The following is a 15,669-nucleotide window of genomic DNA, read 5'->3' on the forward strand; positions in this document are numbered from 1 at the left end:
TTTTTTTTTTTTTTTTTTTTTTTTTTTTTTTTTTTTTTATGTACTCAGATTACTTCTTTAATGGCTTCTGGTTTTTGAGTCATAATTAGAAAGGTCTTCTCCACTCCAGATTTATTAAGGAGAATTCTCTCATGTTTTGTTCTAGAAGTTTGTGGTTTCTTAAAAGTTTTATAACCAATACCTTCCCTTTTTCTGATATTTTTCCCCATAAATTTCTTGATCTTTTTGTCCAGCTCCCCAAATATCCTTTATTTTGCATGTCTACTAACTTCACCAGGATATGTTGAAGTGTTGATCCTTTGGGGTCAGTTTTCCCTGGCACATGATGTACTCTTTCATGGATACAAGATTAGAATCTTATTCTGTTAGTAGTTTCTTTAGTGGTATATATATTTTTTACAGTTTTTTAATTGGATTGTGTATCTTCTTATTATGGGGTTATAAGAGTTCTTTATATATGCTGGATACAAGTCTTTTATTAGGTATAAGATTTTCAAATAATCTGGCTTATCTTTTCATTTTCTTAACAGTATCTTTGAAGTGTGAATATCTTTAATTTGGAGGAAGTACAATTTTTTTCTTTTATGCTGTCATATCTGAGATCCCTTTCCCTAACCCAAAGTTATGAAGATTTTTCTCCCTATCTTCTAAAAGTTTTATACTTTTGGTTCTTATATTTAGCTGTATGATCCATTTTGAATTAATTTGTATATGAATGCAATTTTTCAAGCACCATTTGTTAAAAAGACTATCTCTAGGGGCACCTGGGTGGCTCAGTTGGTTGGGAGACCGACTTTGGCTCAGGTCATGATCTCGCAGTTTGTGAGTTCAAGCAGACTCTGTGCTGATTGCTCAGAGCCTGGAGCCTGCTTTGGATTCTACCTCTCTCTACCCCTCCCCTGCTCATGCTCTGTGTCTCTCTGTCTCTCAATAATAAATAAACATTAAAAAAAATTTTTTTAATAAAAATAAAGACTATCTCTTCCCATGTGAGTTGTCTTTAGATATATGTTTTTTTAATGTTTATTTATTTGTTTTGAGAAGGGGTATGGAGGGGCAGAGAGAGAGGGAGAGAAAATTCCAAGTGGGCTCCACTCTGTCAGCGCAGAACCCGACACGGGGCTCGATTCCAAGAACTGTGAGATCATGACCTGAGCCGAAATCAAGAGTTGGACATTTAACCAACTGAGCCACCTAGGTGCCCCTTTTTAGTTATATTTTTAAATATTCTGTCCCATTGTTTAGGTTTTCTACTTCAGGGGCTTCATTTATGGACTTAACAGTTTTCCTTGGTTTTCTTCTGTATCCATCATCTTCTCCTTGATCCTTTTTGACTCTTTATTGACATTTTATTTTGGTCACTCTTTTATTTCTATCCTTATTTCTATACCTCTCACCGGATTGTCTGCAGGGTCTAATCTCCCTTAGGCTTCTTTTTATGTTGTCTTCCTTCTAGGATGTTTGTGTTTTTACTTCTACTTTTTGTCTGCATTTTGCCAGCTCACATTTCCTCCTCTGAGCACTGAGTTTGTTCTGGGAGTGTATTTTTGCTGGCACTTTCTGCACTCCGCTCCCATCCAGCTGTGCTTCCAGCTGTCTGTCTGGCTCATCGCTTCCCCGCAGGTGACTTCTGTTGCACTTCACCCCTTCCAGCTTCGGCTTTGAGGGCAATCATAGTTGCTTTTGGCAGTCCTTATGTGTATTTTGAGTCTGCAGATTATATCTGTCTCCTTGTTTTGCTGAAAATGGAGTTGTTTTCCTCCTCCTTGTTGCTTTTGTATGCCATCCAAGAGTAGAAGAAAATTGCCATCTTGTATCTGCACGTTCATATCTGAGAACCCCAGTCCTGGACCTCTGCTCATTTACCATTGTAATGATTCATTCAGTGCCAGAGTCTGCAACTGGGGTCTGCCAACAATTCTGGAAAATTATAAGATATTTTCACTTTGAAAACTACTACTTCTCCTTGTCTCTTATAGCTCCTTCTCAAACGGACTCTATTCTCTGTGGAACTTGTCATTCTGTTCTTCGTATTTTTAAATTTCTCTTCCATATTTGTCATCTCTGTGAGCTGCATTCTGCATAACTTCTAGATCTTCTTGGAAGGGCCTTAGGTAACCAATATATTTAAAATGTTTTGGCAGCTCCTGATCCCTGGTCCCCACTTTATTCTTCCCCATAGTATTTTCTACCATTTGACACACTGTATTTTAATGTATTTTTGTCTTTTTTGCCTCTACTATTCTTTAAGTTCTTAAGTAAACTTTTGATTCAGGGGCGCCTGGATGGCTCAGTTGGTTAAGCGTCGGACTCTTGATTTCGGCTCAGGTCATGATCTCACAGTTCATGGGATTGAGCCCTGCATCGGGCTCCATGCTAACAGCCTGCTTAGGATTCTCTCTCTCCTGCTGTCTCTGCCCCTCCCCCTCTCACGTGCAATAGCTCTCTCTCTCAAAAAAAATAAACAAAAAAACTTTTGATTCAAGTATAACATAGCTATGGAAAAGTACACAAAGCAAAGCGTCCAACTCAATGAATTATCACGAAGCAAACACACCCACGTAACAACATTCAGACCATGAAACAGAGTCCTGACATCCCAGAGGCTCCTTGAGCCTCTCTACCCCCAGCCCCACCAAGGGCACCACCCTCCTAACCTCCATTTTGTCTGGTGGTTAGGTTTATAAAAACAATCAATCATAGAGCATGCAGTCTTTTGTGTCTGGTTTCTTTTGCTCACCATTTTGTGAAATGCATTCACAAACCTAGATGATGCTGGCTGTAGCTGTAGCTTGTTCTCATACCGTATAGTATTCCATTGTGCAAATATACCATAATTTATTGTTTCCTTCCATTACTGAGAGAGATTTTGGTGGTTTCCAATTTTGGACTATTATGAACAGTGCTGCCATGAACATTTTGCACCCTGTCTTTTGATAATGTTGTGACCCCTTTCCGTTGGGTATATACCTGGAAGCAGAACTGCGAGGCTATGAGGTGCGTGGGTGGCTCAGTCGGTTGAGCGCCCGAGGTTGGCTCAGGTCATGATCTTGCAGTTCGTGAGCTTGAGCCCCCCTTTGGGCTCTGTGCTGTCAGCTCAGGGCCTGAAGCCTGCTTCAGATTCTGTGTGTCCCTCTCTCTCTCTGACTCTTCCCTGCTTACGCTCTGTCTCTCTCTGTCTCTCAAAAATAAATAAACATTAAAAAAAAAAAAAAAGAATGGTGGAACTGCAGGGCTAGAGAGTGTGTATATTGGTTCTGAGCTGCTTGTTTCTTGGAACTTTATCTGTAGGAAACCTTTGGGACTTTAAAGTTTCAACTCCAGAGAGGATTCCTTTGCTTCCTCCAGTTACCTGGGGCACTGACAACTAAAGACCACTTTAAATTTTCTCCAGCCCACACAGGTGATATGAATGCAGAATACAACCTGTGTGAGGCTCCACTTAAAGTTACAAATGTTACAAATGAGAAAATGTCCTGCCCCCTCTACCTGGAGCTATGCTGGAGATAGGCCAGATTCCTCAGTGTTGACTTCTGTGTGGTGGGTTATTTCTCCTTGACTGAGGGTTTAGGTTTTGGAGTGGCAGCTTTGCATGGCAGATTAGTTTGCTAAGGGCTGCCCTAACAAAGCACCACAAACTGGGTGGCTTAGCACAACAGGAGACTTGTTCTCCATTCTGGAGGCTAGACATCCCAAATCAAGTCGTTCTTTGTTTTTTTATTTAGTTTTTTACTTTCCTTTTGAGATTTTTTTTTAAGTTTATTTATTTATTTTGAGAGAGAGTGTGAACAGGGGAGGGGCAGAGAGAGAATCCCAAGCAGGCTCTGCACTGTCAGCATGGAGCCTGACGCAGGGCTCAAACCTACAACCCTGAGATCAAGAGTAACACGCTCTACCAACTCAGCCAGCCAAGCACCCCAGGCATCCTTCCGATGGATCTGAGGGAGAATCTGTTCCCAGCCTCTCTCCCAGCATCTGGTGGTTGCCTACAGTCTTTGGTGCTCCTTGGCATATAGACGCACCACTCCACCTCTGCCCTCTGTCTTCACGTGGTGTTCTTCCTCCATCCCTGTGTCTTCACATGGCTGTCCTCTCTCTGTGCCCCTCTCTTCTTCTTATAGGAACATCTACATTGTGTTAAGGCTCCAGCCTACTCCAGATGACCTCATCTTGACTAATGACAGTTGCAATGACCCTATTTCCAAATAAAGTCACATTCCGAGGTAGCAGGGTTAGGACTTCAACATATCTGTATAGGGGACACAATTCAACCCATAACACATGGGGTCTCCTATTAGACTGCCCATTGTGGGCACTGCCAGGCTTTCTCTGCTGAGCCCCCTGCCCTGGCACTTGCCAAAGAGTTCTCCAAGATTTCCAGAAACTTAGAGGGCAAAAGTCAGCTTTGTTTTTGCTTGCCTCACAGGTTTTCTGCTCTTACTTTATTTTGATTTCTGTAGACTTCTTTCCTTATATCAAGTCAGCAACACAATTCAGAAACATCTTTAGATGCATTTATCTTCCATCTAGCATTCCCCCCACCTATTTCAATAAGGAACATGGCCAGAGAACTCAGTTTGCCAAACCCATCACTGCTTTTTATCCATCTTTGCTCTCCTGACCCCACGCCTCTGCACTGGCAGGCCCTTTATGTTAGATGTCTGCCCATTCCAGCCAAACCCTGGGTCTGCCCTCTGCCTTGCAGTCCACCCAGAAGGGAGACCCTATCTCAAGTCATGCCACCTGCCTTGGCATCTCGCCTGAGGTTAAGGGCATGGGGCTTTGGAGCTAGACACCTGAATTATGATCACCTGGCCGTGCCTAGATTTTCCCACATATAAAATGGGGACTTTTGAAAGGCGACATGACACCCTGAGCACAATGAATACTTGGTAAGGCCAGACATGTTCATCATAGTGCATACGTTCTCAACTGGCCACCAGCCCACCCTCTGGAGGGAGGGGTCCAATTAGGATTGTTAACAGATGGCAGGCATTCTTGAAGAATGGAGTAGCTCAGGGAAGGTCCTCTGAGGGGGCGCAGTAAAAGAGGACTTCCCACAGTCCCTCAGATACCTCCCCCGCCTCCCCACCCCCACTACATGTCTGTGTCTCAGGAAACATCTACCATTATGTGCCCTGGTACAACACCAAGCCGGTGGTGGCCGTGACCTCCTACTGGGAGGACGTCAGCTCCCGCATGAACTGCCTCAACCTCCTTCACTTCATTCGGGACCGCCTGGTGAGTGGTGCAAGAGGGTGCAGGGGTAGGGCCGGGCCATGGATGGGAGGCTTTGGAAACTAAATCACAGTCCTAGGGAGCCAGTCACTCTCCTTGCTCACACATTCCGCACCAATGAAGATGGAAGTGTCCGGCACTGTGCTAGATACTGAAGACCCAAAGCTGAATAAACATAGCACCCAGCCCCACCACCGGGGAAGTCAGACATGCAAATAGCTACTATACAGAGGAGCTAGGGCTGGAGATACAGTACCCAGAGCTGTGGGGGCACAGAGATTAGGGGTGGGGGAGGGGAGACAAAGACAGGATAATCAGAGGAAGTGTTTGAAATGGAGGTGACATTTGAGGAGAGTCTTGAAGAATGAGGAGTTTGCTGGTGGCATGGTGGGGTTGCAGAGAAGGGAACAATGTGCAAAGCCATGTGACATGAAGTTCAGGGGTGGCAGGGACAAGGAGGTGATGTGGAAATAAGGCCAGAGAAACTGGAAGGGGTCAGATCACAAAAAGTGTTATGCATCTGTTAAGGAGGGAAGTCACTGAACAGTTTTAGGCAGGAGAGCCACCTTAGATAAGACTTTCTTGCACCTACAGAAGGGAAGCCCTGGGTCAAGACTATACCCCTTACAGTCCTGCCCTATCCTTCCACTTCCTGCCACTTATTCTATTGGGTCATGGAGAGGGTGCGTGAGGATCCCAGCCTTGCAAGGGCATGTGACAGCTTTGGATGGATGTCCTCAGGTTATCCCAAAGGCCCCCAAGTCCTGACTGAAAACATCTCAGGCCAGTTGGCCCTGTAACCCCTCCCGGATGAGCCCCCATGCTCATTTCCTGTCTCCTGCTGGACAGAAAGCCAATCTGGACACCCTGAAGTCCATACGGAATCCGAGGGACCCCGCTCTGCTCCCCCAGTGGAAGAAGCTGCTGAGAGAACTGGTGGAGGATTGCAAGTAGGGGAGGAGCGCACTGCCCTGGGGCTGGGGCTGAGCCAGGTCAGGTTCACATGGGGTGGGGGTTCAGACCAGCACCCTACAGAACATCACCCAGCTCCTAACTCCTCAAGAAAGGGGCTCTGCTCAAATCTCTCTCAGGCTCAAAGTCCACAGGACATTGCTGCTTCTCCTCCCCCATTCAGACCCTCTGGAAACTGGCCTTGGCCTCCCCACCCAGCCTTATCTGGCTGTCCCTATACACACACCTGATGCTCCTACCAACCCAGACCTCTCCCTGTCATCTTGGCAAGCAGCTTTTTCCCTGCTGCTGCTCCTGTCCACAGTGCCCTCCACAGGGCTCTGCCTGTTCTGGAAGATGCATCGTAAGGCCTCTCCCAGCCCCAGCCCCACACCCCACTTGGATCTCCACCCCTACCCCCCAGGGCTTGGTTGACCCTTGTTTCTGGGCTCTCACCCACCTCCACAAGGGGCTCCCTGAGCACAGGCCTGTGGGAGGGGGTTCTCATGAGAACCGGTGGGCCAGGCCATCACAGGACAGGACAGGATCTCAAGTCTAAGAAGGGTACCTTGGCCTAAGGCATGGCAGGAGGTAAGATGGAGAGAGGCCCAGCCCCCTCTTTCCCGGTCCTGGCCACAGGCACCCTCTCCCCTGCATGACCCATCAGCACAGAGCCACCGAGCTGGACAAGAAGAGGTGGCAGCTCCGCAGCCTCCTCCTGCAGGAACTGGCCCAAAAGGCCAAGGAAGCCAAGCCCAGGAACATGGTGGCCACTGTGGAGAACTGGCTGTACCGCCTCAATGCCATGCTCCCTGAGGTAGGCGCTGGACATGCTGCTGGGGGAGGTGGGACTTGAAGCCTGCCACAGGCCTGACACCATCCCATCTCGGCAGCCCCAGGTGAGCCTCCCAGATGTGATGATCTGGCTGATGTCCAAGGGGCAGCGAGTGGCCTATGCACAGGTGCCTGCCCATAGCATCCTGTTCTCCCCGACAGGGGTTCTGCACTCTGGCAGGTTCTGTGGGAAGACACAGACCCTCTTCTTGCAGGTGGGGAAGCTGGGAATCCTCAGGCCACCCTGTTCCTCGGGGGAGGAAAGGGCCCAGAAACCCCAAGAGAGAAGCCCTGAACTCTTGAGGCAGCCCCCATGAGTCTCCCTGAGGGCATGCCCACTTCGTCTCTCCTGGACCCTCTACCAGATAAAGTGGGGTTTAAAGAGTCTCCAGAGGAAGGCAGGGGACAATGACCACCATCATGTGGTTAATGCCAAGTCCACATCCCTCATAAATGTTCCTCAAATTCATGTCTTCCCTCATCCTTACACTACACTTGGTCCAATCCCTTCTCATCTCTCCCCTGAACCACGATTGGGTGCTTTCCAAAATATTTAATGTTTATATGGCTTGGGCACCAGCCCATCATATCAAATGCAGGCCATACATAAGGCTGGCTGACGAGCACCCCTGCCCTGATGACAGCCACTACTCCCAGCCTTCTCCACCTCACCCCACCCCCACCCCCGGGAAGCAGGTGGGGAGCTCTCCCTCACTCTTGATGTCCTTGGCTCCCCATTGCCTTCTGGAGAAGGCTCAACTGCCCTGGCTGGGCCCCAGCCCCTTCTCACTGCCATAACCTCCTTAGGGCTACATACTCTCAACAGTCAGGCTACTCTCGGCTTCCCCGCCCCCAAACCTGCCTGCCCTGTGCCCTTTCTACCATTGTGGAAGGGCCCTCCCATGCCCATCTGAGTCCCTCATCCTACAAGAACCACTGAGACTTGACTCCTGGCTCTACCACTCACTGGCTTGTGTGACCCCAGACCAACCCTTGACCATGTCCAGGTCTCAATCTGCTCCTCTGTTAAATAGGCCTAGTGAAAATGATGCCCCACCCCACAATGGTAGTGTGTGAGGACCAGAGCATATGTCCATGTCACCACCACCACCACTCCTCTTTGGAGCCTTCCCAGGCTCCCTAGGTGGCACTGCCCCTCTCCCCACAACCCCACCAGCCTCTCTGTTATGCATGGGGCCACAGGTATAACCATCTGCTTGCCCTCTCCCTCTGGAAGGCAGGAACCCTGCATCATTCACTTTTAGCCCCAGCACCCCACTCAGTGGAAGGCCCCTGCTCCCAGGGTTCAGGGTGAAGGAGCAGGTGTGTGTCCGTCCCTCACCCGGGCCCCTGCCCCCTGGGGAACGTGTACCCCTGTGGGGTTGACCTGCCTCCGGTTCAGTACCCAGAGGGTGAAGGACAGAAGGACACGCTCCCGGCCCACCTCCGGGTCTGCATGTGGCTCGGCAACATCACAGACAGCAAGGATCTGCAGCTGCTCCGCCAGGGCGAAGTTGTCGTGTATGCGGAGACGGTAAGCAGCACCCGGGTAGGACAGAGCAGGGAGGTCAAGCTGCAAATAGCCTAGCACCAAAGGTGGAGAAAACGGTTACCAGTGGAATCTGAGGATTATGAAATGGGCGTCATCAGGAGCGGTGGCAGAGCCTAAAGCAGTCTCAGATGCCGCCAGCTCAGGGCATGTGCATGTAATGACAACAGGGGCAGCCAAGTGGTCCCTTAGGGCCAGTCGCTCTCTCGCTGATGGAGGTTCATGAAGAGTTTCTTCCAGTTCCTTCAAGGCCTGCGAGATGAGCGAGGCTCCACTGGCAGGGGTCTCCTCTGTCACCCACATGGCAGCCTAGGACCCCTGCAGACTCCAGCTGGGTCCTCCAGGCCAGTCTGGTGGTTCTGGGTAGGGTGGGGTCTGGAACGTTCAGAGGAGCAGGAAATGAGGCATCTTCCCAGAGAACCATAGACCCACGGGTGGGTAAGCAGCCAGCCGGTCAGAGACTGCTCTAGAATCAGAGGAGGGAAAGAAGACCCTTGCTCCCTGAGGGAGGACATGGCTCAGAAGAAGGCTCTGAGAGCAGTGGGAACGGAGTTTAAGAGTTTTCAGCTTAATTTACCAAGTTAAAAACATACTTTCATGGTGCCTAAGTAGCATGCTGTGAACAGATCTACCCTAACATACATAACCAGCCCCTACGAAGGGCTGGGCAATGCCAAGATGAGTGGGGATTTAGGAGGAGATGCAGGCAGCAGGGACTGTATGTCCAGCTAGGGGAATGTGGGGAAAAAAAGCTCAGAGGCTGCAAAGATGTGGCAAGTGGTGGAGCAGCATTGGGTTCCCCGGATCAGCAGCAACAGCACTAAGGAACCACACTGCAGGTGCCACCAGGCTCTAACACAGGCACCCACCCCACTCTACCCTTCAGTGGCAGAGCACCTTGGGGTAGAATTGACCTCTGAGCCTCAGTCTCCCTGCCTGTGAAATGGGACTGTGAGAATTACAGGGGACTGTTCATGTAAAACCCTAGACATGGGCCTGGCCCAAGGGGAGAGCTTGATGAACAGAGTCCGCCTGTGCTAAATGAGTGCCGTCGAGGGAAAGTGCTACCTGTGATAAGCTCTGGAGGTGCCTGGAGCCAAGTAGGGGAGCCAAGGAGGGGCCCAATGTCCCACTGTGAGCTGGCACTACAAGGCACTGACAGCTGCCCCTCCCCCAGTACGAGAACCAGGCCAAGTATAAAGATCAGTGGGGACAGCAGGGGCTGTACCACTGCCCCAACTTCTCGGACGTCATGGGGCACAAGGCCCTTCCCAAGGAGGATTTCAAGGCACCCCACGGATGGCACTGGAAGGGGCAGTGGACAGTGGAGCCTCAGAGGAGGTAAGGCTAGCACACAAGCCTAGAGCCTGTGTGCCCCTAGACGTGCAACCCTGGAGTGAGAGCTGTCAGCAGCAGCCCAGAGAGCTAGGCACATGGCCACTGTAGCCTGCTCCTGGGGGCCAGAGTGCCCACCACCCTGCCCTGGATGCCAAGCCCCGCTGCCCAGCCTTGCCCAGAGCAGGTGGGGGTGCCAGGTAGGGGAACACTGGGCCCGCAGATGAGGACCCCAGGGGCCTGAGAGTTAAGGGAGATGTGCTGGGAACTTGGGGTCTCCTTGTCCCCAGTCTCCTCCTGGACATACACATCAACAAGAGCCAAGTGCTGGAGGAAGTATATGAGAACCAGTGTCGCAACACCACGGGGGCCTGGGTGCCAGCAACCATCCCCAACACGGACATGGTGAGCAGGGGCTGAAGCTGCTTCTGGGGATGTGGGGGGACAAGCAGTGCAACCAGGTAGGCGCCTTGGAAGCTGGGCTGTCTGAGTGGAAAGAGCACTGGACCAAGGGTTACCATCTGAGCCCTGCTCCCTACTCTGCGTGGGACTCTGGGTGCACACTGATGGGATTCTATCCCAAGATGGCAGGTAGAGGTAACTTCCATAAGACTGTAAGGAGCAGCATAGTGGGGCAGTGTTTCCTTCCTAGGCTTCTTTCAAAGGTAGCGCTTACCCAGCAGGAGAGAATCTGTGTGGGGCTAGTCTAAGCCCCATAATAGACTAATAGGAAGTCCAATAGAACTTTCTGTGATGATGGAAATGTTCTGTGTCTGCACTGTCTAGCTATTGAATTGCCCATCGAGTACTTGAAATGTGGTACTTGTGAGAGTGAGGAACAGAACTTAGGACTTTGTTTCATTTTAATTGATTTGCATTTAAGTGGCCGCAGGAGGTTGGTGGCTGCTGCATCAGACAGCACAGGTCGAACCCATGTCTCATGCACACTACCCTCCCCTCCTCAGCAGCGACAGAGACAGGGCAGGCAGCAGCGACTAGCTGAGATCGGTCACACTATTTCCCTTTCCTAGTCATTAGTATGGGTATTTTCTATTTATGGTACTGATTTTCCATAAAATCAGATAGTGACTTCCATAATTGATAGTGGCTATATAAAGTTTTCTTTTAAAAATATGTTTACCATTCCGGGGTGCCAGGGTGGCTCAGTCAGTTAAGCGGCTGACTTGATTTCAGCTTAGGTCATGATCTCTCAGTTTAAGGAATCGACCCCACATCAGGCTCTGAGTTGAAAGCATGGAGCCTGCTTGGGATTCTCTGTCTCCCTCTCTTTCTGCCTCTCTTCTGCTCACGCTTGCGCTCGCTCACTCTCTCTCAAAATAAACATTTAAAATAATAATAATAAATAAAAATACTTTTACTATTTGAAAAGGCAAGTCAGTAAAAGCATATTAAGTGGGTATGTGGGTGGCATCAGAAGTAGCAAGCACTATCTGCTCCAAGGAGAGCACTATGGCCACGCTAGGTGAGCAAACATGTGGGCAGAGAGAGTTGGAGGCCTCTTAGCTCAGATGCCCCTGGCCCACCCTGTCTGTCCACCCTCAGAATGGAGAGCCCGTGGAGTCCCGGGAGAATATGAAGTGTCCCCAAGGCTGGCACATTAAGGAGAACTGGGATGTGGAGCTGAACCACGCAGTGGACAATGAGGGTCAGTCCTCTGGTCACAGGCTGAGGGAAGGAGGCCCTGGAGCTGCCAGGGACTGACACTTCCCACAGCCTCACAGAAATCAAGTTCTCGGGTGGGATGGGCCTGAATTTCTGGGGGTCCCCCAGCCTCTGGAGAGTGGGGCCTCCACCCTTTCTATAGACATAGGCCCCAGTTTTTAAACAGGGCAGGTTGTAAGTGCCTCCTGAGCACTTTCTAGAAAGAGGAAATGCTCATGGAGCCTGGGTTCACCTGAGGTAGCTCCAGGGAAGGAGTGATGGGCTGGAAGTCTGAAGACCTGAGCTCAAGATGTGACTGTGCTACATGTGGGCTGTGTGACCATGTGTGGGTCACAAGACATCTCTGAGCCCCAGCTTCATTTGTAAGATGGGCGGTTGGGCCCAAGCCATCCTGGCGACCACCCCATCCTTTCCACACCTCAGGGCCCCAAAAGACCTGGACATGAGGGAAAGCATTTCCTCTCCCTTTAGCTTGCCTTCTGGGGCCCATCTCTCAGGCCTGTCCACGCCTCCCAGCCCATGGGCACTTGGGCACCCACAGGCCGTGGCCCTGCCTCTGCAGGCTGGGAGTACGGAGTGGGGATCGAGCCGTTGGGCCTGCCCCAGGTCTGGAACTCGGTGGAGAAGACCTACTACACATGCCGCCGCCGGCGCTGGGTGCGTTTGCGCTGCCGGAACCACGGGAAGCTGGGCCTGGAGCAGGAGACCCTATCCTTCCTACAGCTGGTGAGGGGGCCGCCTGGGCAGGGTCCCCCCACCCTGTGCCATGGCGGGGGTGGTGACATTCTGCTCCCCTCCCTGCAGCACCACCCCAGCGCAGCCAAGGAGGAGGGGGGCTGGGAATACGGCACCTTCGGCTCCAAGTTCCACCTGACTCCTCAGCCCCAGAGCCGGTTCCGCCGCCGCTGCTGGCACCGCAGGCTGGTCCCAAACAAGGACAAGGGCATCGCACCCATTTTCCTGCTGGAGGGATCGTTGGTAAAGCCTCAGTGGGCTAGGTGACTCCTGGCAACGCTATATCCCAGAGCCAGGGCCCGGGCTGGGTGTGGCAGACAGCTGGAGATGCCCCAGGTTGGGGCATTGATGGCTTGGGGCGGGGGTGGGGGGAGTGTGGGCCCCAGATCCACACCCTCAGTCTATAAGGGGAGAAGGGGGACCTGGGCCTGCACTAGAGGAGACAAGAAAAGCACCCAAGAGCTTCAGGGAGAATGTCTTGGGCACAGGTTATGGATATGCAAGAGCAGGCTAAGAAGGAAGAGAACAGGATGCTGTCACAGGGTCTGAACAAATCATTCATGAGCTTCTGGAAGACTGACCCACAGGACACCCACCCACTTGACCTACCCTTCATCTACTGCGTCTTCAACAGTGAGCATTTGACAATGCCCAAAGTCTGCTTGGGTGGCTCCAGAGGCCTTGTATCAGTGGTCAGGGAGTGAGGAGGGGCCAAGGTGGGGATCCTGGGGGCAGGTGATGGATGTGGCTCCTCTCTTACCCAGAGCCCCACTACTACCAGCTTTTCTGCTACATCTATCAGGCCTGGAACCGAATGTCCAACCAGATCCAGACATTCCAGGGTAGGCAACAGGCACCCCTTTCTTCCCCAAGTCCTCAGGACGCCATGATGTGGCCACCCAGCAGCATAAAGAATTTGACAGGGAAGGGGGTGACAAACATGCAGACCCCTCTCCCCAGCAGGTCAGGGCCCTGGCTTGGGGGAGAGATATAAAGACAAGGAGTATAAGGTGGGGCTGTTCTTGAGATGTGTCCCCAGTACTGGGGATTCAAGAAGGGGGAGAAAGAGTGACACACCTGGGGACCACACGTCCCTGTGCCAGAAGATGGGGGGGTGTGGGGAAGAGGTGAGGCGATTTCCAGCCATGTGTATGAGGAGCCTGTCCTTGGTCCTGTGAGGAGGACCCAGTGAAGCTTTCAGGAGAGATGTGTGCTCCTGCCCCGTCCTTTTGGTAATGCTGTTTGTAAGGAACCAAGCTGCTGGATGAGGGGCAGAGCCAGGGCAGGGAGTGTCTGCCGGGAGCTGTGTCCATTGGGCATCGGCGCCCACATTGAGAGGGCCACATGATGTCCCCTTATGCCACAGCCACTCACTGATGCTGTGGAAGGGCAGCCACGTGCAGCTGGTCCCCAGAACTCCTCCAGAGGAGCCACGGGACCTTCCATCTCCGTGCCACTCAGACCTCAACCAGGTGGTGTCAAATAGATGTGTGTGGAACCAAATGGTCCTTGGCCTCTGGGTACATAGCCATTTGCTCTGTACTTGCACTGAGGTGGCCTTCTGGGCAGCTGGCAGTGGCTGTGATTGCCCAGCCTAGGCCTCCCTGGTGTCTGGTCCAGTGGTAGCAGCTGCCAGAGACGAGCACCTGGCTTGACAAGCTCAATGGCAGGACCCCCTCCTCTCCTTCTATCCCCCAGGGCCCTTCATTCGGTTGGTCTTCTTGAACCATAGCCAGTGCACCCAAACCCTGAGGGGCTCTGCAGCCCCCACATGGGCCCAGACGCTCATTTTCCAGCACCTCCTTCTGTATGAGAACCCCCAGGACACCGAAACAAGCCCACCACTCGTGGTGTTGGAACTGTGGCAGCAGGACTCTGAGGTAAGGTGGGCTGGAGTGGGCAGAGTTGCTGAGTTTTTCTTTTAGAGGAGAATATACAGAAAGGCCTCCCATGGGGCATGATTCACAGAGAGCAGTATGTCAACATAAATGTTGGCCCTGATCCTAGAGTTGTCAGAATCCCAGGGGAGGAGAGCCAGAACCCTGCCAGCTTGGCCTCAGTGTTTGGTGAACTTCCCTTTCCCTGCAGGGAAAGGAGAGCTTGTGGGGCCGGAGCATGTGGTCTCCAGTGGTCTGGCTGGATGCCCAAAAACGGATCCTGCCCCCGCTGAGGTGGCACCCCCTTGTAAAATTGCTAGGGGAGGAAGAGGGTGAGATCCTGGCATCCTGTGAGCTGATCCTCGAGACTGAGGTACTGAGAAGGAGGGCCTGGCTGGGGGTGGGGGGCGCCTTGCTCACTCCCACCCTACCCCACCTCCCTGCCCCCAGTTACCACAACCTGTGGTCCCCAACTCCACCCCCCAGGAAAGGCCTGGGGCCTGAGGAGCTAGAACACCGGGCTTGGTGATGCCAGCCGGTGACGTCTCCCTAACTCCCTGCCTGCTGCTGCCCATGGGGCTCTGGAGCCTCCTCACTTGAACCCTGCTAGGAACTTGATTTGGGGGTGGGAAGGACAAGCCCACTAGGGCCTCATGCTCCCTGCTCTCTCACCTCACCCCTTCAGAGTCTCAAAGAGAGGCCGCCCATCTTAAGTGTTCCCTGGAAGAATGGGATCTACACACTCCCCAAGAGCATCCAGCCCACACTAAAGAAAATGGCTATCGAGGTGATAATGGTGTGGGGCAGTGGGGAGGGCAAGCACCCCCCACAGCAGTCGAGTGCCATGGAGGTCTCTCTGCTCAATCTCCTTGGGCCCTCCTGACTACCTGATCCAAAGCGTGGACCCCAAAAAGACACTCTCTGAGAGATGGAGGGAGACAGGGGAGGAATGAAGGGCAGAACCTCTGATAGAATAGGTTAAATTATTTTAATGACATCCTCTGTGGCAGGTCATAGACAAAGGGCTTTGGCATTCCTTACCACATCCAAGCCCCTCGATGGCCCTCTACAGTAGGGACCACTTTTCAGACAAAACTGAGGCTCTGAGAGAGCGGAGAGCCCATGCACAGTGACACAGGGTTAAGTGGCAGAGCCAGAATCTGGGCCTGGCCCTGCCTGACTCCAAATGACAGTAGCCTGGAGGTCCCCACGTCGGGACCTTTGTGCCCAGCCACAAATCTGGTCAGGTCCTCCTGACCCTGGAGAGCCCCCCCCCCCGCCCCCCCCGCCAAGATCAGGCAACCCCACTCTGGTCCCCTGAAGAGGCCTTCATGAGTAACAGCATGGATGTTTTCTGGGGTGCCCAGTGTCTGTCACTTGAGAACACTGAATGACCATGGAATTCTATGGGATCTGAGTCACCAGTGAGCTAGATAGCAAAAGGGACACCTGAGAAATCTGGACACC

At 51.9% G+C, this 15,669-nt stretch overlaps 2 protein-coding genes across 16 annotated transcripts in view; one reads left to right on the forward strand and one right to left on the reverse strand.

Moving 5' to 3' along the window:
• The window catches only part of FER1L5 (fer-1 like family member 5), a 61,444-nt gene that overhangs the window by 37,276 nt on the left and 8,499 nt on the right, over positions 1 to 15,669 (forward strand). For 13 of the 15 annotated variants that reach the window (XR_005784256.1, XM_040453908.1, XM_040453907.1 and 10 more), the window contains 15 exons: positions 5,117 to 5,241; positions 6,088 to 6,188; positions 6,829 to 7,006; positions 7,083 to 7,238; positions 8,426 to 8,557; positions 9,750 to 9,913; positions 10,198 to 10,312; positions 11,471 to 11,573; positions 12,153 to 12,316; positions 12,395 to 12,568; positions 12,814 to 12,958; positions 13,090 to 13,167; positions 14,024 to 14,205; positions 14,414 to 14,575; positions 14,888 to 14,989. Coding sequence is in view for 14 of the 15 variants with exons in the window: in XM_040453908.1 (XP_040309842.1) it covers positions 5,117 to 5,241; positions 6,088 to 6,188; positions 6,829 to 7,006; positions 7,083 to 7,238; positions 8,426 to 8,557; positions 9,750 to 9,913; positions 10,198 to 10,312; positions 11,471 to 11,573; positions 12,153 to 12,316; positions 12,395 to 12,568; positions 12,814 to 12,958; positions 13,090 to 13,167; positions 14,024 to 14,205; positions 14,414 to 14,575; positions 14,888 to 14,989 (2,081 nt within the window). In the remaining variant the exon portion in view is untranslated. The remainder of the gene's footprint in view (positions 1 to 5,116; positions 5,242 to 6,087; positions 6,189 to 6,828; positions 7,007 to 7,082; positions 7,239 to 8,425; positions 8,558 to 9,749; positions 9,914 to 10,197; positions 10,313 to 11,470; positions 11,574 to 12,152; positions 12,317 to 12,394; positions 12,569 to 12,813; positions 12,959 to 13,089; positions 13,168 to 14,023; positions 14,206 to 14,413; positions 14,576 to 14,887; positions 14,990 to 15,669) is intronic. The other 2 variants (XM_040453915.1, XM_040453913.1) reach the window with 2 other exon arrangements.
• The window catches only part of LMAN2L (lectin, mannose binding 2 like), a 64,506-nt gene that overhangs the window by 10,260 nt on the left and 38,577 nt on the right, over positions 1 to 15,669 (reverse strand). The gene's annotated exons all lie outside the window — the stretch shown is intronic.

The sequence above is a fragment of the Herpailurus yagouaroundi genome, unplaced genomic scaffold (assembly GCF_014898765.1).
Source record: "Herpailurus yagouaroundi ecotype Mexico unplaced genomic scaffold, PumYag 210, whole genome shotgun sequence".
Classification (NCBI taxonomy): Eukaryota; Metazoa; Chordata; class Mammalia; order Carnivora; family Felidae; genus Herpailurus; species Herpailurus yagouaroundi.